This window comes from Dichotomopilus funicola (genome assembly GCF_033296635.1).
Source record: "Dichotomopilus funicola strain CBS 141.50 unplaced genomic scaffold C8A04scaffold_64, whole genome shotgun sequence".
In the NCBI taxonomy this organism is placed as follows: domain Eukaryota; kingdom Fungi; phylum Ascomycota; class Sordariomycetes; order Sordariales; family Chaetomiaceae; genus Dichotomopilus; species Dichotomopilus funicola.
In genome coordinates this window covers 117,886-138,852 of record NW_026944085.1, presented here as the reverse complement: position 1 = coordinate 138,852, position 20,967 = coordinate 117,886, and the positions used below count along the sequence as shown (strand labels likewise).

General features: G+C 55.4%; 4 protein-coding genes across 4 annotated transcripts; 1 reads left to right on the top strand and 3 right to left on the bottom strand.

The window, feature by feature from the left end:
- Positions 1 to 2,656: 2,656 nt before the first annotated feature.
- Positions 2,657 to 4,051, bottom strand: C8A04DRAFT_14329 (putative cell differentiation protein rcd1; the record flags this gene model as incomplete). Its single annotated transcript, XM_062778050.1, has 5 exons — positions 2,657 to 2,837; positions 2,910 to 3,285; positions 3,348 to 3,503; positions 3,598 to 3,781; positions 3,869 to 4,051. 5 exons carry the CDS (start codon positions 4,049 to 4,051, stop codon positions 2,657 to 2,659), a joined length of 1,080 nt encoding a protein of 359 aa, XP_062634501.1.
- Positions 4,052 to 7,070: 3,019 nt separating this feature from the next.
- On the bottom strand, positions 7,071 to 10,267 carry C8A04DRAFT_31336 (uncharacterized protein; the record flags this gene model as incomplete). The annotated part of the gene is made up of 2 exons (XM_062781729.1): positions 7,071 to 9,943; positions 10,006 to 10,267. The coding sequence occupies 2 exons, from the start codon at positions 10,265 to 10,267 to the stop codon at positions 7,071 to 7,073; spliced, it is 3,135 nt and encodes a 1,044-aa protein (XP_062634500.1).
- A 1,946-nt stretch (positions 10,268 to 12,213) lies between these two features.
- C8A04DRAFT_39359 (K(+)/H(+) antiporter 1) lies at positions 12,214 to 16,004 on the top strand (the record flags this gene model as incomplete). The annotated part of the gene is made up of 8 exons (XM_062784559.1): positions 12,214 to 12,232; positions 12,550 to 12,654; positions 13,128 to 13,229; positions 13,296 to 13,381; positions 13,459 to 13,975; positions 14,057 to 14,394; positions 14,445 to 15,777; positions 15,811 to 16,004. The coding sequence occupies 8 exons, from the start codon at positions 12,214 to 12,216 to the stop codon at positions 16,002 to 16,004; spliced, it is 2,694 nt and encodes an 897-aa protein (XP_062634499.1).
- Positions 16,005 to 16,726: 722 nt separating this feature from the next.
- On the bottom strand, positions 16,727 to 20,445 carry C8A04DRAFT_31334 (uncharacterized protein; the record flags this gene model as incomplete). The annotated part of the gene is made up of 4 exons (XM_062781728.1): positions 16,727 to 18,080; positions 18,155 to 20,118; positions 20,170 to 20,320; positions 20,381 to 20,445. The coding sequence occupies 4 exons, from the start codon at positions 20,443 to 20,445 to the stop codon at positions 16,727 to 16,729; spliced, it is 3,534 nt and encodes a 1,177-aa protein (XP_062634498.1).
- Positions 20,446 to 20,967: the final 522 nt, after the last annotated feature.

The window sequence follows — 20,967 nt, the reverse complement described above, 5'->3', positions numbered from 1 at the left end:
AGCAGAATCTCCACCCAAAAAGCTTGACACCCGGCACCCGCGGACTCCCGCACCACCAGATCGGCCAAGCCATCCAGCATTCCCTCGCTGTGACAGGCACCACTTCCCCACTGTTACTCGGGTTCGGTTAGTGTAAAAATGCGCTAGCTTTCGGATGTTAACGTTTTGCAGATGCAGATGCAGATGCAGATGCAGACGCAGACGCAGGCCTCCTTCGATTTGACTATGACCGGGTTGTGATGCAGTTGGCCACTTTCGAAAAGGGCAGCTCGTTTTTAGTTGCTTTCAAGATCGCCGGGCTCGGACTGTGAGAGTCGCCAAAAGTGCCTGGCCTTCATTGACCGGCAACTGCAAAACCACCATTGGCCATTGCATCCATGGAGACTGAATAGTGTAATGGTTATGTGTACGACAATGGACAATGTACCAGAACGAGGGACATCGAGATTCCAGCCGTTAGGAATGGAAAGGGGCGAAACAAATAAAATGGACCAGTCCTTCATAGCGGGGTACTACTCTACTAAGTAAAAAGTGTCGAAGGTTCAAGTGTGATATTCAGAGTTTGGTCAACTTCAACCTCACCAAATCCTCCTCTCCGCAAAACACCATCATCACTACCAGTATCTTATTCGTCATCTCCCCAGACCTAACTTCCCTAAATATAATAAAAGATGCTTCCCCTCCAACCGGACAACATATCTCTACTAAATAGTTGGTTCCATACGCGAGGGTTGTGATTATACATCATGCTTTATATTCCGGTTGAGAACCATCTAGTAAGGGACTGTACATAATTAATTGCCCGAGCCAGCTTTACACCTGTGCCATGATAAAAAGTCAGAGTCATCAATTGATAGTTAAAAAAAGTTTGGCCGGGGGGTATATATACAAACCCCCCCAGCCTACTTCCCAACACCATAACAAAAAATCACGATAATCGCTTCCTGACGGTAGCGTAGTGGTTAAGCTGTAAACCTTGTCGGTCCCCCCCCAGGGTGAAATGGATCCCCTGGGCAGTGTGGCTGACCATAGTCTCTTTTTCGAGTCCTGCTGTTGGCGTTTTTTTGGGCTTTTCTTTTCCGGGGGGAAGACATATTTCGATAGGGGAGGGAAGAAAGGGAGAATGTAAATTTCTATTGCCCGCTAGGTAGGTGATTCCCAGCCCCCACTACAACTCAGCCCATTGTCGTTACTTCCAACAAAGGGAATAATAAATTAACCGTCAAGTGGCCACGAGTAAACCACACATCAACAAACATCAACACCTCACAGCAGCAAGGACAAGACAAAGACAACCCCACAACGGGGTATACCGCTCCCATTTCACTACATCACTACACTACCCCATCCTTCCGCTAACCCCCATCATCTAACACAATGATACGATACACTTTTTACACAGTACAAAACAACTCAACCCGCCTCACAGCCTCCTAACCCATCCATCTTCCCCTTTCCCTCCTTCACCCCATCCCTACTCTCCTTTCAGCCTCCCTTCATTTTCTAGCTGTCCTTTCGCCTTTCAGCTTCCTCCACCTGCTCCAGCCCAAAAAAAGACTAAAGAAGAGATAAAAAGTAATAATATACCTCGGCTCACTCTCACGGTGGTGTGCGTGCTTCGCTTCTCTAATAGTCCCGTGAACATGACATGCCAAATGAGCAAGTGAAGAGTGTGAAGCCTGTGAAGCCTGTGATGTGAGTGTGGGGGTGAGTAGGTAAGTGAGCTTAAGCCGGAGCCGAAAGCCTCCCATCCCGTCCCCAACACGCCAAAATAAGTATAAAGTCGTAGCGGGTGAAAATGAATAAAAAATAGAGTAGAGCAAGAACCAAACCAGCCGGCCGACCCGGCCGACCCGTCCGTCCGCCCGTCCGCCTGTCCCTTTTGCTATGCAAGTTCCATCCCTTCCCACAACCCTCCCATGTCTTATATCCCATATCAGAAGAAAAAAGCTTAACCCCCTACCCTCATTCCTAGCTATATTGAGAAGTAAAGAAGTACGAGACCCAACCATTCCAATCCCAAACTAAAGGAACAGGGCAGGAAGAGTTAAGAGAGACTAAAGGGGTAAAGTAAGGAAGGAGTATAAGGGAAGGGATGGTAAGGTGGGATATTGAAGTAAAGATGATGGTAATAAAAACCAAGAAAAGAGAACATGAAAACGCCCCCCACCCGCTTTAACGCCAATGCCCCCCACCCAATCCACCAGCCAGTTCATTGTCCTTCCCGCTGAACCATCGCCCTCCGCCGCCGCCGCCCCTTGCAATATGGATATTTCCTTCATGAACATGAATAGGCTTTTCCTTTCCCTCCCTTTGCCCGTGCTTGATTGAACCCGCCTGTCTTGTGGAAAAAAAATAATGTAGGGAAACAAAAGCGCTTTTTTCCCCGCCCAACGCGCCGGCTGCCATGTATGCCCTTGTTATTTCACGCACCTTTTCCTCCTCGTTGTCTTAGCAGTAGAAAAAAAGAAAGCATTTCCAGCCCTTGATCTTTTCAAGTTATGGTGCGATACTGCGTTGCAATCGCTGAGGTCGTGATATCCCTTTATAGCCCGAGTATGTAGCGGAGATAGTCCGAGTCGCCCCATATTGAATCGTTCTGTTTGTTAGATTTTACGGAGTTAGGAGGCGTCAGGTGTTGTCCGAACGTGGTACGCTAAAGCCCAAGTTGGCCGACCGACGGCTCCATGGCGTTCTCTGACAGATTGATGAGGAGTTGGGCGAGGCAGCGCTTGGTAGCGGCGTCGTCGCGGAGAACTGCAGAGAAGGTTTGGTCCCGCAGCGGCTGGGGGAGGCATTGTCGGAGGGCCTCGCGGGCGCGGGCATTGTCGCTGAGCCTGAGGCCACCGGAGATGTTAGAGGCCAAAGCGAGAGACTAGGGCGAGGGATATACATATACGGGGACATACCTCAAGAAGCACCTGACAACATGCTTAAGGAGTCGAGCCGTCTGCTGCTCAACCAGCTGCGCAACCATATTGCTCAAGACAGTACCGACGGCGTAGAAACGCTCGTAGGTAGCGCAAATATAGTTGAGGCCATTGTCATCCAACAATATCTTCTGCACTATGAAAATAGCGACGGTCTTGCTGAGCTCAGAGCCGGTTTCCATGATCCGCAGGCACAGCGGAATGATCTCGGTCGTGAGGAGGAAGTTGATGACTTCGGACGAATCGTTCTTCACCAGTGCGCCGATCACACCGAGGGAGGTGAGACGGAGATATTCAAACGGCCGCGACTTCGAGGTGGTGTTGAGGAACGGGTAGAGGTAGAGTGGGATATGCGCTGCGGGGTGTCTTGGTCAGCCGGGGAAATTGGCCCCCGTTATGCGATTTTGGAGTACCTACCAGTCAGGAACAACGTGCGCGTCTCGTTGTGTGAGGCAACGCACTGTAGAAGCGCCAGCGCATTGCAGACCCTGTTGGACGCGGCCGCAGTAAGCTGGGATGGGCTCAGGAGGTTGTAGACGCTAATAATTTCCTGGAGGAGCGAGGTCATGACGCCTAATTTGGCTTACGTGTCAGCGCACGCCGGTTCGCCAAGTCCGAAGTTCCCAACCCAACAAAAATACACCGAAAAGCGCGGGGATCAACATACCAAACGAGTGCCACAGGATCAGGGCAAGCTCCGGAACCTGCTCGCGCTTCTTGCTGAGCTCCAAGAGCGCGCCCTCGCGTGTGTTCTCGTTCAGCAGGTCGGCGATGTACTGCAGCGTCCGACGATTGTCCTCCGAGACCGACGACTCGAGGGCGCTCTCCTGGGCGCCGCCGTGGCCGCCCTGCTGCTGCTGCTGCTGTTGTTGTTGCTGCTGCTGCTGTTGCTGCTGTTGTTGTTGCTGTTGCTGTTGCTGCTGCTGTTGTGACAGCACATTGGTCGCATTGTGGGCGGTCGCGAGACGGTTGTAGTGCTGTTGCTGGGCAGCATTGGCGGCGGCCGCCGCAGCCTGTTGGACATGATGCTGCTGATGGGATGGCTGCTGCTGCTGGTGCATCCAAGCCGACTCAGCCTGCGGATACTGATGGTGGCCGTAGACGTGGGGATTGGGCATCATCTTGGCTACTGCTGGTGATAAAGAGCCGAGTGTGATCGTAGCAGTGACAGAGATTTTGTGATGGGGGTTAAAGTCGGGTATTCGATCGCTGGATTCGGTTCCAGGAAAGATATTGAGTTCGGCGTGTTGGGGAAGTCGAAGAGTGTGAGGCGGGTGTTGAATCGCGAGGAAAGCGACAATGCGGGCAGTCCAGGCGTCGTAACATGAGCAAAACAGATGAGTCGTCGGGGGAGTGGGTTGGCGGGCGACGACCCGGTGCCTCCGAGTGAGAGTGCGTGTAGGTGTGGTCGTGCGTGTGCTGGGGGACGCTGGGGGCTCGAAGCTGGAAGCACGGAGGAGGTGGGGGTTATGTATGGTGCGAAGTTCGGTGATCGAACCTTAGAGTCGGAAGAGCCCGAGCCAGAGCCGCAGACGCACAGACAGTGGATCGGTTTTCGGCGGCCATGCACGGGCCAACAGCGGGGCCATTGAAGCCCAACAGCAGACAGCTTCCCTGACGGGCCGTACCAGCTGTCGGCGCCGGCTTATTTTACTCTCAAGTTCTCAACCCATGCAATCATTCAATCACTGCGTTGATGCTCGTCCTCGTCATCTCTACTTATGATCTCTTACGCTGATTTCGTCAAGAGGATATAGAACATAGCTAACTAGCAGCCTCAGTCAAATTTACCCGTTGTGTTGAGTTTCATATCCAATCACTCAACACGCAATGAAGTATATTTGGCTGGCCAATCTAAACACAAAGGATGCTGCTGGGCCGCTCGCTCTAAGTGGTGGTTACGATAGCCTCAAATACCGGCGCCGTGCACACGGTCAATGCCCGGGTGCACAGTGATATCTCTGTATTTCACCATGATAGGCAGGAACCAGGCAGAAGAAGACACAATGGTAATAGAGAGACCGCGCTCACAAAACATTCCTTCCTCTAAGTCGAGCACCTGCACCTGCCGTTGAATGCCTCCTGACTTATTAGTGCCACTAAAACCCAAGAACACGTGGTGATTCTTTAAGCACCAACCTGCATGTAGGGGCAGGTCCACACTCGCTCGTCGCTGTCACAGTATAGAAGGGTCTTCACTTGCTGCATCAATCGACATTTGTCCTTTGCGACAGTCGCTTTCCACATAAATGACAGATTAGGGCAAGTTCCTGACTGCTGTATGATACGTTATGGTTTCCATGTCATATATTGAGGCAGTGGGAGGCCAGCAACTAACAGCAGGTACATTGAAAGATGGACTGAAGATGTTGGGCATCGGGTAGGCGCCGAGGATGCACTCTGATTTAGACCAAAGGTATAAGTTCCGATGTCTCCCACATCTCACGTCTCACGTCTGCATCTCTTCTCGCTTCATTACAGCCAAACCCCGTCTCTTCTCGCCTCATTGTAGCTCAATCCCCATGCTCCGACATTGCGGCTCGCCGTTCAACCCACACTCCAAAAACCTCCCCTACTACCTCTCACGATCGTTCCCAACCCACCTCATGATGTTCCGTCCGGATCTAAAGGAGAGGAACGCCAAGCCTGTAAGTGTTCCATTCCCAACCGAACAGACGTTGTCGACTAACACCATGTCGCAGTCTAAACGGGTCTCCAATAACGACGGTACACCTGAGTGCTTTTGCAAAATTCCACAACAACATCGTCGGAGAGCGAAACTCGTCGTCGTGGAAATTCCTGTCCTAGCGGAGTTTCTACTCTGCCTACGCGGGCTCGGAGTCAGAGGGCTCATCGGCATCGGGTTCCTCGGACGAATCGGGGTCAACATTCGGGTTCATCTTCCCTCCCTGGGCCTCACCAGGAACCCTCAGCGTCTCCCTCAATACTGCTCGCTCATCTACTTCCAGCTCAAAGGTCAGTGAATGGTCTTGTTCAGCACCGCATATGTTGCCCTCAGGTGCACCTACTACACCTGCTGCTACGTGACGTGGCGACGGGAGCTGTGCTGACCGTTTCCACTAGAGATTTACTAAGTCGTGTTCCTCACGGGTACCTGACCGACCAGTTCACTCGAGACTCCCACGACGTCAACATGATCTTCGACAATATCTGTTTCGTCCAGATGACCGCCTTCAAATTGTCGCCCCGGGGACGGGACCATCATGGACCTGTGAGGATCGAGAAGACATTCACCTACTTGTTGCCCATCGTAGCTGCAGTCTTGCCGAGGTCCAGAAACCCCTATCTCTGAACACCGATCCTCCGATATTCATCGTTGTGCCGGAGAGTCTTCTTGCCCAGACGTTCACCGAAACTCCAGCAGCCGGTGTTGGCCGTAACGACGGAAACGGCCCCAACACAGATGATCGGACAGCAGGAGTCGATGGGCCTGCCGTTGGTTAATTCTTTGCTTTGTTGGTTGGTAAACTGCTGGTGTCTTGATGTTAAGTTGGAAGGAAAGGCGGGAGAAGAGGCTGAAGTTCGAGTTAATACAATAATGTTCCTTACCTACCGTGCAAATGATGTACGCATTTAGCTGCAGTATCTGTGATCTTTGCAAAGTGCTTGACGTGTAGGGGAGAGTAACAACGTGTGAACAGCCACCACAGCCAGCCACTGTAGTTGAGAGTGTCCTTGTGTCAATGTTGATTTAAAAACATGCCAAACGACAGAAGCAGTGAGCAGCCACAAAAAACAGATCCAAAACGAGATCCAAAATAACTTGTCTAGTTTAAAAATACAAGAAACCAGCAGGCCATAAAACACGGCATCTGCTGAGTAGCTGAAGAATGGCAAGTAAGTCTAACCAAATATGACCAACAAAAAAAGGAGGATACATCAAAATATCGGTAAAAAAAGCAAACCCCCCTTTCCCTAGACGCCTGAAGGATATCTCGACCGACCGACCTAATTCTATAGCACAACCCGCCCTCCCGACCCATCCTGTCCCGTCCGATTCCTGTCCCGTATCTCACCATTATCTCACAAATACATACATACATACACACCCCTTTTTTAGTCTTCATTTGGTCTGTCCTGTCCTGTCCTGTCCTGTCCCATCTATTTTCATCATCACAATCACAAGAAAACAAAGAAAAGTAACGCTACGCCACCCAGCATTAACGCGGTTATCAACCCTGGTGGGGTATCTTTGAAAGCGCTTGCTGGGACGACGACGGCTTGGGCTGCTGGACCAGCTGGTCCTGAGTTGGGATCGGGAGTGGGTGTTGTTGTGCCGCCGGAGGTGGAGTCGCAGGGGCAGGGGATCGGGTAGAGGACTGTTAGTTTGGTGAGGGTTGTTTCGGCTGGGTTGTTGACGGAGCCTCCGGATCCGGATCCGGATCCGCCGGGGGGTGGGGTGGTTGAGGGGGTGGTTATGGGGCCGGTTGGGGTGGAGGTTGTGGCTGTTGCTGTGGTGTTGTTGTTACCATTCCCATTTCCATTCCCATTTCCGCTTCCATTGCCGTCGCCGTTGCCGTTGCCGTCGCCGTCGCCGTTGCCGTTGCCATTCCCCGGGGTCCCCGTCGCCGTAGCCGTCGCTGTGCTTCCAGTCTGCGAGGTACTACCACCGTTCGAGCCATCACCTCCACCTCCACCACCACCACCCCCACCAGTTTGAGATGGCGTGCCACTGCTCGTGGTCTGGCTGCTCTGACTCCCATCACCACCGCCTCCACCACCACCATCTCCACCACCTCCGCAAACATCACATGGTGTCTCGGTCTGAGAGGGTGTATCGCTAGTCGTTGTTTGACTGCTCTGGCTTCCATCACCTCCATCTCCACCTCCACCTCCACCTCCACCGTGACCACCACCACAGACGTCACATGGTGTTTCTGTCTGGCTTGGAGTGGCAGAAGTGGTTGTTTCACTCCCACCTCCTCCTCCTCCTCCTCCGCCGCAAACGGGACAGTGTGTTGAGCTTGCAGAGGTCGTAGTGCTAGTGCTGGAATCACCACCACCACCGCCTCCACCGCCACCGCAGACATGGCATGGGGTTTCGGTCGTCTGGCTGGGTGTATCGCTGGTGGTGGTTTGACTGCTGTCACCACCACCTCCATCGCCATTTCCATCGCCATTTCCATCTCCACCGCCGCAGACGTCGCAGGGTCCGTCGCTAGGTGAGGCTGTGACGGTGGATGTCATGGTGGATGTTACTTCGTTGCCTCCTCCACCACCTCCGCCTCCTCCTCCTCCTCCGCCGCAGACGGGGCAGTGAGTTGTGCTGGCAGAGGCAGTGCTGGTGCTGGATTCACTACCACCGCCTCCCCCGCAGACATGACAACCTCCACCTCCACTTCCTCCCCCTCCCGTGGAAGTAGCCGTAGCCGTAGCAGCGGTGCCTGTATTCCCCGCTGATCCACCACCACCATTACCACCGTTACCACCACCACTCCCATCCGAAGGCAACGACGTCCCCAACGGTGTACCCGCTTGATCAACCGTCACCGTGGCCGTGACCGTCTCTCCCCCACCACCACCTCCGTTAGAGTTACCACCCCCTCCTCCGACAAGGCTCACTTGACTAGCAGCATCACACCCAGACACAGGCACCATAACAGTCGACAAGAACGTCATAGTCGTCGTGATGGTGGTACCAGTACCCTCGGCGACTGTGATGGTTACCACGTCCTGGACTGTGGTGACGGGTTTGTAGAGCACGCCGTCGTCGTTGCCGGCGCTGTTGCCTGCGGATGGGCCGGGGGTACCGCCTGGGGTGCTTGCGCCTGGTGTACCAGCACCGCTACCACCGCCGGGAGGTACGGTGGTGGTGATGAGGACTGGGTTGCCGTTGGCGTCGACGGTGCTGATGACGGTCGGGGTGCCGGCTGCTGGGGTTTGGTTGCCTGTGTCGGCGCTGCCTCCTCCGCCATTTCCGCCAGCGCCGGGTGTACCCACGGCTGCTGTGGTAGCGGCGGTTGCAGCCGAACCAGGTGGTAGGGTAGAAGTGATAAGCACCGGATTTCCGTTGGCGTCGACGGTGGAAATGGTTGTGACGGAATTGCCTTGACCGTTTTGACCGCCCTGCCCGCCCTGCCCGCCTTGGCCACCTTGGCCGCCTTGGCCGTTGGAGCCGGGTGTGCTCCCAGCACCAGGAGGTAGAGTCGATGTGAGGAGGACAGGGTTCCCGTTGGCATCGACCGTGGAGATGGTCGTCACGGAGCCACCACCGCCTTGTCCGCCGCTGCTGGCTCCGCCGACTCCGCCGGGACCGCCAGATCCAGTTCCAGATCCGGGTGTACCAGCGGCCCCCGGCGGGATGGTAGAGGTTATTAGGACTGGGTTGCCATTCGCGTCGACGGTAGTGATGGTTGTCACACTCCCTGCACCTGCTCCAGGAGTACCGCCCGCACCGGGAGTACCACCCGCGCCCGGAGGCAAGGTGGATGTGATGAGAACGGGGTTTCCGTTGGCGTCCGTGGCCGTTATGACGGTCACGCCGCTGCCGTTACCACCTGGCCCTGGAGTTGGAGTAGGCGTGGGCGTCATGCCCGCGCTGCCTCCGCTGGCCCCGTTCGTCCCGTTGACTACGATCCAGATGCTGGCCTGGAGTTTTGTGATGGCTGCGCTGTCGAGGAACTCCTCAAAGTTAAAATTTTGACGTTTTGACTCGTCCATGGCCATCCCTTTGAACGCCATGGAGAACTTGTCCTCGACGATGAGCGGGTGTGGTTGGATGAAGAGGAGCGTGGCCAGCATGATTGGTTGGCCGTCGTTCTGCCCGGATACTTGAAAGGGGACCAGTGGGTTGATGTCCGAGATCATCATGGGGTTGTCGGGGCCGCGCCGTTGCAGGCCGGATTGGAGGTAGGAGAGGTAGAGTTTTGATGTGGACAGGATGTCTAGCGGGTCGAGGGAACTGAGGTTCACGGAGAGTTGCATGCCCATGGCGACGTAGGTCATGTTCTCGTCTGCTTGGGGGTATATTATGATGGGCTCTGAGGCCAGGTCTGCGTTGCCGTTAGTTTTGCATGTCCTGTTTGTTTCTTAGTTCCACGTGTTGAGCACATACCGTCAAAGGTACATTGGCTGCCCGAAGCGTCGATAGTCGTCGAGCCAACCTTTAATGTCATGTTGCTGGACACGGTGTATTTGCCAGTACCACCGCCACCACCAGTACCCCCCGACCCGCCATTGGCATCCGGGCCGGGAGTACCACCGCCTGCCCCCATCATCCTCTTCTTGCCCCAGAACCCGGCGTCGACATGGCCGGCGAGAAGAGCGGCAACGAAGAACGTCGCCAACGGGGACGACAAGAGAAAAGTGCCACGCATCGCGAAGATGCGTGGTGGGTAAGTAGAAAGGAAAGAAAGCTAAAGTGCTTTAAGGGTTGTGCTCCGGGCTCCGACCAGGAGACATCAACGTGTGTGTTTGTCGATCACGTCTGAAGAGTCGAGCAGTGACTTGTCATGGACGAAGGGGGAAAGGGAGTGAGTTCAAACCAAAGTCGAAAAAGGAGTTCAGTCGATGCCCCTTCTCGATTCTCGAACAATAGCCGGTCACAGAGCAGGACAGCAATTGAACATGAGATTTCCCATGGACAGTAGACGAACGGAGGAGGGCCATGCCCAGCCTTAAACCAGCCACGAACAGCCATGGTCGCTCGTCTTGCCCAACTTCTCTTCGATTCTCCACGCCACTGCATGAGACGACGCTCGATTCTGAAGCCCGCTCGACCTGGTCTGCGGCCTTCTTGACTGCTACTGCGTACGGGTGGGTATGCGTCTCCTGAGGTAAGTCCTAACGTAAGGCATGTTAAGCGGAGAAGCCGGTATGGTAAGGGTTGGGGGTTTCACCGCACTGCTGTACTGGGCCAACGTGTAGACCCGGACCGGAGAATATGGCCGGCCGGCCGGCTCCGATGTGGCCCGCGGTTTTTTTACTCAGCGAGCTAGGGCTTGCTGCGATGGGCGGGTGCTAGCAAGCAATGGGGGATAATAGCCTTCTAGAACAAAGTTCATCTCCCGTTTCGTTTCCTCATGATGGTGGCACAGCCACGGCCGGCTTCCGAGGCTAGACCCCAACCTCAGTGTGCTCGCTGTGTGTGTTCGCTGTTTGGGCTGTGTGAGGGGGCCAACTCTTGATGAAGCATACTGCGCCGTGCGGCACGTGGAACAGCAATGTTAAACGAGGATCCAAGGGGAGAGAAGGATAGCTTCATTCGGCCTGCGAAAAGACCTGTTTGATGATTTGACATAGTGGGAGTCACAATCTGGGGGCTTTTGCGGTCGAGGGCCGAAATCGAAGGTTTGACCTTGTGAACAACACTACGAGCTGGGGTGTTTCGTCGGTGGGTTTCTGAGTGGGTGTTCAATTTGTGTGCTCTTCTAAAGCATAGAATCATCGATAAAAACAGCGAGTATATTTGAAGTATATCTCAGAACTAAAACACCAATTGATTGCTAGAAAAGGGCTGAAAGAGATACTATCGTGAGCGAATGCATGGTCGAGCTGAGTGTTTGATGTTGGTGGTTGGTGTTGAACAGACGAAGGGTGAGACCTTCAGAGCCTAGACCCGCCGGACAGCCCCCGGAGATAACACGTGTTAGGGCTAGCTTCGGTGCAACGGCGGATCCACTCGCCTAACACAGGGCCAACTGGAGTCCTGATCAGCGCCCGCGTGATTGGGACGACCAGACTAACAGAGCCACGAGGGTGTGAGACATTCCACGCGATAGGATGACATTGCATATGTCAAGATAGCAGTCGAGATGTTTTTTTTCCGAGGTGTCAATAGTGTAGTGTAAGTCGCTTGGATGGAACGTATTGCTCCCCGTCGGCACTGGAAGATTTCGTTCTTTATTCCCGTCGCAAAACCTTGGAAATATCCCAACCCCGCATCCTTCGGCCGCTCTTTCCTTTCCCTTTCGTGGGAATGCCGCGCACCTCTTCCCGGAACGAACAAGCTCGACACCGGTGCCAGGGAAGGTGCGTCTGGGCAAACGGTCAGCCGGACGCAGGAAGCCCGGAGTGTTTGCCGGAAGCCTGATGTTCGTCCCCTCTGTCCCGCTCATTCGGCTGCGCCGCAAAGGGACTTGGGCGGTTTCATGGCCCCTCCCTTCCAAAAAAGACTTGCACTTCACCGCCAAAGAACAGGGCTCCGTTGCCCGTTGTCGAAGCCCTGCAGCAAGCAACCCCGAGTTGGACCCTGGATATGCCCCCAAGATATGCAAGCATCCCCGTCGGGCACATGGGATTCCATTCAGTGATCCCCGAAAAGATGGCGCTTGGAGGAAAAGGCGTCATCGCGCACTGTCCCAAATGGGCTTTGTTCCATATCTGAGTGCAATTGAGAACTGCTTGAGCGCTGATCCCCTCGCATTCCATCTCCATCATCCCTGTAGTGCTTGCCCCTCATATCTTATAGCTGCACCAGCCTTCTTAAAAAGAAGTTCACCATCGCCGCCTGTTTTGTGGTCGTAGCGTTGGCCTCACCCGGCCTCTCTCGTCGTGCCTATTATTCCTTTCTCGAACCCTCTCATCCTCGCCGACTTTAATCTCAAATAGGTCAGGGGACTAACACACACAACTACCGACGACGCCATGGCGGGCGGAGCGGCCAACAGCACGGCGCCCCCTCCGCAGGCCGGCGTGCTGGAGGGCCTGAATCCGATCGCGTACACACCTTCAAATCCGATCACTCTGTTCATCATCCAGGCAAGTAAACCTACCTAACTACCTACCTACCTAAATAATCAGTTGGGCCCTTTACCGAGCGGCCGAACCCAACCGGAGCCTGATTTGCGGACCTCCTCTTCATCCGTCATCTCTCCATCTATACCGGATCGAGAACTGCCGGTGCGGCGGGGAGCGTGTTCGCTTGTTTCGTTTCCCGGCCGATCGCAGCAACCCGGGCTTGGGCTTCTATGGGTTGCGCTTCCGGGCCGGGTCAGGTCGCGAGGTGGCCGGCTGCTCGGGCCTGGGTTGGTTTGGTTTGGTTGGCTTTGGAGTTGGAGTGCCTGGCCGGTTATCAAGGACACGCTGCTAACAATAGGAACCAACAACACAGGCTATTATCGTCATTATTTTTTGCCAGTTGCTGCATTGTGCGTTTGCTCCGGTTTGAGATTCCGGGCTTTTGTTAGGGGGGTTATTTGGCGGGTAGACTGAGAGATGACTGACTGGTAATTACAGACCCGCTCCGTTTGCTGAACCAGCCGCGGGTCATCGCCGAGGTGCTCGGCGGCATCTTGCTGGGGCCCTCGGTGATGATGCGAATTCCCGGCTTCCAAGAGAGTACGTCTGTGTGTTTCTTAGATGTAAAGCCTGCACATGGACCTTGTGATTAAGATCATCGTGTAGACATCTTCCCCACTGCTTCCATTCCCGTTTTCAGAAATGTGGCCGAGGTGGGATTGTTGGTCTTCCTCTTCCTGGTCGCTCTCGAGGTGAGCATTCCTGGCTTCCGTCCGGCCGTGGTGGTCAACAGGTTGCTGACGCCGGCCCCGGGTGCCTACCTACCTAGGTCGACCTACGTCTCTTCACGCAGAACTGGAAGGCCGCACTGAGTGTTGGCCTGGCCGGCATGATCATCCCCTTTGGGTTGGGCTTTGCCATCGCCTACGGCATCTACCACCAGTTCCACGCGGGCGTTGCCGAGTCCCCCATCGGGTTCGGCGTCTTTGGTCTCTTCATCGGCACCGCCCTCGCCATCACCGCGTTCCCCGTGCTCTGCCGTATCCTGTCCGAACTGAACCTCCTCCGCTGCAACGTCGGCGTGACTGTGTTGGCAGCCGGTATCGGCAACGACGTGACGGGCTGGATCCTGCTGGCGCTATGCGTGGCGCTGGTCAACAACGGCAACGGCCTGTCGGCGCTCTGGGCCTTGCTCTGCTGTATTGGTTGGACGCTGGTGCTGTGCTTTGCCGTCCGACCTCCGTTCATCTGGGTCTTGAGGCGGACCGGTAGTCTGCACAATGGCCCTACCCAGGGCGTGGTCGCCCTGACCATGCTCATTATGCTCGCCTCGGCCTGGTTTACCGGTAGGTCTTGGTCTCTCCCGCTCTTTGTATATCTGACCATGGGTGTGTGTATTCATGGGCGGGTCAAGCTAACTGGGCCAGGCATTATCGGCGTCCATCCCATCTTTGGCGCCTTTCTCGTCGGCCTGATCTGCCCGCACGACGGCGGTTTCGCCATCAAGTTGACCGAAAAGATTGAGGATTTGATCTCGGTTCTGTTTCTGCCGCTGTACTTTGCCCTGTCCGGCCTCAACACCAATCTGGGCTTGTTGAACGATGGCATCACGTGGGCCTATGTCGTTGGCATTATCGTGTGTGCCTTTGTTGGCAAGATTGCAGGTGGCACTCTGGCTGCCCGGGCCAACAAGCTGCTATGGCGGGAGAGCTTGACCATTGGGTGTCTGATGAGTTGTAAGGGTTTAGTCGAGCTTATCGTACTGGTGAGTCTGTTCGGAATATCTAAGGACGGAATATCTACTGACAAGAGCAGAACATCGGCCTCCAAGCTGGGATCCTGTCGGAGACTACCTTCACCATGTTTGTCGTCATGGCCCTGGTGACCACCGTCGCCACGACGCCGCTCACTAAAGCCCTCTACCCGCCGTGGTACCAGAAGAAGGTCGAAAAGTGGCGAAAGGGGGAAATTGACTGGGACGGAAACCCCACCGACCAATCCGAGTCCGGAGAATCGCGAGAGCGGCCCGTCGAGTCGCAGATCCGCCGTCTCATGGTGCATCTCCGTCTCGACAGTCTGCCGAGTCTGTTCACCTTTATCACGCTGCTCAGCCCAGAGACTGGTCCAGAGCCCAATCAGCCGGCTGTCAAGGAGGACCCCTCCCCCAACCATGTAGAGGCCAAAAAGAAGCCCCTAGAAGTCCACGGCCTGCGCGTGATCGAACTCACCGACCGTACCTCCTCCGTGATGCACCTCACCGAAGGAGACGACTCCTACTCCCTCCGCGACCCCGTCGTCAACGCCTTCCGCACCTTCTCCCAGCTCCACGACGTCGCAGTCTCCGGCCGCGTCGCCGTTGTCCCCGCCGACTCCTACGCCGAGACCCTCGTCCACCAAGCCTCCGAAACCTCCTCCGACTTCGCCCTCATCCCCTGGGGCGAATACGGCAGCGTATCCGAGGACCTCTCCTACCCTGTCGCCATGAGCGCCAGCGAACGTTTCCGGTCCGCCGCCCACCTCGACTTTATCACACAGACGCTGCACCAGGCAGCCAAGACCTGCAACGCGGGCATTTTTATTGATAACGGCTTCGGCGGTATCACCAAGCCGGCTGCTGCCGACCGGCCCGATCTCGCCCGCACCAAGAGCGCCATGTCCATCCACAGTTATCGTCCCGAACTGGCTACCCTCCCTGTCGCTAACAAATCCCACCATATCTTCTTTCCCTTTTTCGGTGGACCAGACGACCACGTCGCCATCCGTCTGGTCTTGCAACTCGCCAAAAACCAGCACGTCACCGTCTCCATCACCCGAATCACATGGCCTGTCAATCCCAACCCGGTCGACCCAAACAACCAGACACCAGCGTCCTCCTCCAACCCAGCCATCCGCACCTCCCAAGAAGCAGTAGCAGAAGCCCAAGCCGAAGCCTACCGTCGCCAGGCCGAAGCAGACGCCGTGTTCTTCTCGACTATGCAGGCTTCCCTTCCCGCGGAGCTTGCCGGGCGGGTGGTGTTTGCTGAGGTGGAGATCTCGGCATCACCTACGAGTTCGGCGTCTGCGCTGGGTGAGGTGGTGGTGCTGGCGCAGAAGGCGGTGGGTATGAATTTGAAGAATGCGGGGGATGTGGTTGTTGTTGGGAGGCGGGGTGGGCTGGTCGGAGGTGGACTTGGATCTGGAGGTGCTGGTGGGGTTGGTGGTGGTGCTGGTGTTGGGAGCAGTAGTAGCAGTGGGAGTGGTGTGGAAGGGACGGAACTGGGTAAGGCGGTGGGGGTGGTGGCTGAAAGGTTGGTGACGGTTGGGGTGAAGGCGAGTGTGTTGGTTGTGCAGGCTGGTGGGCAGGGGGGGAAGGGGGATTTGTTTAGTTATGCTTAGTTGCTTAGCGTTCTGGTTGGTATCGACGTTAGTGTTTATGATCAGTGTTGATGGTACTGTTGATGGTCAATGTTTATGGTTAATGGTGATGCTTCGCAACCTGTTGCTAGGGTCTCATTGTTAGCAGAGTGCTGCTCTCTTTTTGGGTCTTTCGTTTTACCAGTCATACGAAGGGTTGGATAACGAGTACACAATGTTGCAATACCGCGTTTGAAGACCAGACCCCCACGAGATTTACACCTCCCTCAGGGCTACATAGGGCACAGCCAGGAGTGTTGTGTTGAAGGGAATGAATGGTACAATATATCTCTCACTTTACCGGGTCTCAGACCCCATTTATCCTATAGAGCTGGGCTGTATGCTTTTGTAACCTTCGAAACATGTATACATGTACCCCTTGCCGTACATTCGAGAGCACCTAATCACACGCCCCGATTATGTCTCAATCGGTAGTTATCAAAAAGCAATGTCCACAATCTTCAACTCTCAAACGGTGTCACTCCCTGTATGAAAGGGTCTTCACTTGCTGTGACAATAGACATCTGTCTTTTGTGACCGTTTTCAAGCAAAAGGTCAATCTCGTAATCGTCATATCATATCCATTCCAAACTAATGCAACCCCCCATATCAAATCCCATCTTCTCTCCAAAAACCATACCAAACAAAACCACCACTCCAACTAAACAAAACACGCCAAAACAAAAAACAATAACAAAAACAAATCACCACTCCAGCCCCCCAGCCCCAGCCCCAGCCCCAGCCCTATTCCCTCTCTCCTCGCCCTCTCCTACTCCCCCAGACATCCTCCTCCCTGCAACAACCCTCCTCCCCTTCTTCCCAACAGCACTAAGGCTTCCCCCCCGCGAATCAACCTCCTCAAACAACCCCGGCCCGGCCTCCCCCTTCCGTACCATCCACCGCTTCGTGCCCAGCGCCTCGTCAAGTTCGTCAACGGGGGGGAGTTTGATGTATACCATAGCCCCCTCGTTCCCCCCTTCTTCTGAGGCAGTGGAAGCAGAAGTAGGGGCAGGACGTTCTTCCACCTCAAAGATGGCGATAGAGAGGGATGGGTCGTTGAGACAGTGGCCTGTGAGAAGGGAATAGGATTTTTTATGTTGCGGGGAGGAGATGTAGGGGGAGTGTTCATCGCTTATTCCTGGGCTTGGCTCTGTGGGTTCTGGCGTAGACGCGGACTCAGAGCCAGAGCCAGATCCAGTCCCAGATGGAGACTCAGCCCTAGAAGAAGATCCAGACCCAGACACCAAAGGCACATCCCCCACCAACGAATCAGCCAACACAAACGCCCTCTTAAACGGACACATCTGCTGCGTGGCATAGTACCTCCCCCTAAACCGCCACACCGCCAGCTGGGTGTCCCCACGCTTCACCGCCGCGCTGATCCCGTTGGGAAGGTCATCCGCGCCGGCAAAGTAAGACGCGGGTAGCAGGGGTTGCCAGGAGGTGGTGGACCAGGTTTTTGTGAGGGGGGCAAAGTCTGTTGTTTTCTTGGAGAGTTGGGAGGGGGAGGAGAGGGTTGATGATAACGAGGTGGTGGAGGAGGATGGGGATAAAGAGGCGGATGAGGATCGCGGTGATGAAGGGGCAGACGTGGAAGATGCGGACGACGAAGAAGAAGGAGTGTCCTTCGGCCACATAACCGGCCTCATCTGCCCGCGTTCCCTCTCCAGCTCCATCCCCTCGACCGTCTCCTCCGTATTCGCAAACTGCCGAAACCGTGCCGCAATCTCGGGGGTATTAATCGCCTCGGCCCACTCATCAAAATAACTGCCCACCAACTCCTGCATCTGCGCCTCCAGCGCGGCGTTGATCCCCAAAGCGTCGTCGAGAACCACGCGCTTGAGATAGTCCAAACCGCCGGGGAGGGCCTCTATCCAGCGGGCGGTGCGCTGGAGCTTGTCGGCGGTGCGGATGTAGAACATGAGGTAGCGGTCGAGGATGGGGATGACTTCGGTCGGGGGGACGTCTTTGGCGAGGAGCGAGGCGTGCCGGGGGTTGGCGCCGCCGTTGCCGGCCACGAAGATGTTGAAGCCTTTGTCTGTGGCGATGAGGCCGAAGCTGAATTTGTTAGTGTTTTCTTTTTCAAAAAAAGAAGGGAAAAGGGGGAAAGAAAAGCAAAAAGAAAAACATACTCCTTACTCTGCGCCTCAGCACACTCCCTCACACACCCACTAACCCCCCCTTTAATCTTATGCGGCGCCCTAATACTCTTATACCTCTCCTCCAACACCACCGCCATGCCCACGCTATCCCCAACTCCATACCGACACCATGTCGTGCCGACACAGCTCTTGACCGTCCTCAGCGCCTTCGCATACGCATGTCCACTCTCCATGCCCGCATCCACCAACCTACCCCAAATCGCCAACAAATCCTGCTTTTTCGCCCCAAACATGTCGATCCGCTGCCCGCCTGTGATCTTGGTGTACAGGTTGTAGTCCTTGGCTACCTGCGCGATGGCTAGTAACTTGTCCGGGGTGATTTCCCCGGCCGCCATGCGCGGGACCACGCTGTAGGTGCCGTTACGCTGGATGTTACCCAGGAACTGGTCGTTGGTGTCCTGCAGGCCGTGCTGGGAGGCACTCATCACATGCTCGTTCCATAAACTAGCAAAGATGCTACCCAGACACGGCTTACACACCTCGCAACCGTGGCTATTCGGGTCAACTCCCGCGGCGCGCATGACCTGGGACAAGGTGGTGAGGCGTTTGACGCTGATGATGTGATACAGCTCGGCGCGGGAGTGGCGGAAGTGAGGGCAGAGGTGATTTTGCACTTCGTTGCCGAGGGCGGCCATGGTGTGGTTGAAGATGGAGGTCATCAGGGGCACGCATCCGCCGCAGCCCGTGCCGGCTTTGGTGCACGACTTGATGTCGCCGAGGGACTTGCAGGTGCCGTCTTTGATGACGCGCACCATGTCCCCCTTTGTGACGTTGTGGCAGCTGCAGATTTGCGTGTCGTCGTCCAGGTCGTCGGCTCCGTCGTCGCCGTCTTTTTTTGCGCCTAAGATGAGCTCGCTTGGGGGGATGTCGAGGGGCTTTTGGTTCTTGACTAGGGGGACTAGCTTGACGTAGTCTTTGGTGTCGCCGATCATCATCCCGCCCAGGAGGTACTTGCCGTCCGTGGTGAAGATGTACTTTTTGTACACGTTCTGGAACGGGTCGCGGTAGGTGAGTGCTTTGACAGACGAGACATCGCCGGGTTTCTTTCGGGCAGCCTTGGCTGGGAGCTGCTTCGGTCCATGGATATCCGCAAAGTAGTCCCCGAAGCTGGCCACCTCAACGCCCAGCAACTTCAGTTTCGTGCTCAAGTCCGGCTGCTTATACACCCTCGGCTGGTGCAACTTAGCCTGCGTGAGATTAAACGCCAGCACATCCGCCATCTCCACGCCCGGCCCAATCAGCCCAAACATCTGCCCCTGCCAGCTCGCGCACTCCCCAATGGCGTAGACATCCGGGTCACTCGTCCTCAGCCCGTCGTCCACCACAATCCCGCCTCGAGGGGCACACTCCAGTCCCGCCTCCCGCGCGAGCTCATCCCTCGGCTGAACCCCAATAGCAAAGCATAGCGTGGAGCACGCCATGGACCGGCCATCCTTGAAAACCACCCCCGTCACATTCCGGTCTTCATCCACCTGTATCTCCGCAACGGCCGTCTTCAACAACACATCAACCCCCAACTCCCGCACCTGATCAACCACCATCCCCCCGGCCGCCGCGTCCAGCTGCCGACTGAGCACCCACCCGTTACGCTCCACCACTTTGACGCTACTGTAGCACTGCAGATCCATCAGTGCCTTGGCGGCTTCCAGACCCAGCAGGCCGCCGCCGACGACAGCGCCTACCGAGTCTTTCCGCTCGGCCGAGAAGGCGATCAGTTTCTCGAGGTCTTCTACGGTACGGTAGACAAATACCCCCGTGGCGTCGTAATTGGGGGTACTGCGGGGGAGGACGGCGTCGGAGCCGGTCGCGAGGACGAGGATGTCGTAAATGAGTTGCGTGCCGTTAGCGCAGGATATTGTTTTGGAGGTGGGGTTGATGTGGGTGACTTTTGTGTTGATGTGGTAGTTTAGTGCTCCATCGGAGACGCTCTCGTACTGGGGGGGGTTAGTGGTGTATGGCCGTTTGCTGAGGGGCAAGAGACTCACCCATTCTAAGGGGTTTAGGTATAGCTTCTCAACTTGGCGGTGCTCGAAAAAGGTGGTTAAGCCCACGCGGTTGTAGGCCACGTGCTTTTCCTCGCCGACCACTGTGATGTTGTACTCGCGTGTCCTTGCGTCTAGTTTCAGCAGTTTCTCGCTGTTGGGGTCAGCTCAGGCCTTGGGTGCCGTTGTTAGAACTTAGATGGGTTAGACTTACATGAAGCTGATGCCGACCATTCCCAGGCCGACAACCACGACGTGTTTGCGGGTACCCACCGCCATGGCAGCGGTATTCACAGACTATCCAGAGTAATCCACAGAGTAATCCACAGAAAGGACAGCAATAGAAATAGACAGTGATGGCAGTGATGTTTAATTAGGGTAACGGGTGGTCTGAAGCATGAAGTTACAAGTGGGAGAGAAAAGGAGTAGAGAAAAAGAAAAGAAAATAACAAAGAGCAAAAAACAAAGCTGGAGAAAATAAAACCAATACAAACCTACCCACCAGTCTAACGGAACAAAACCACCCGCCACCACCATCAATATCCCACCTCTACTTGGGCTGTGTCACCAAAACCGCGGCAATTGACAACACCCATCGTAATGCCAGGCCATGCTATTCCATGCCGTCCCAACCAGCACTAACTGACTCAACCTGGCGGAGAAGCACATCTCCGGGGATATATACTCTCTCGCTCCCTCTCTCTCACGGTCTCTCCCTGCGTAGCATGTTCCTCCGCGGGAGCATCTCACTCCGCAGGACCATCTCGGGCGTAATTCGGGGATGACACGGGACAGAGTAAC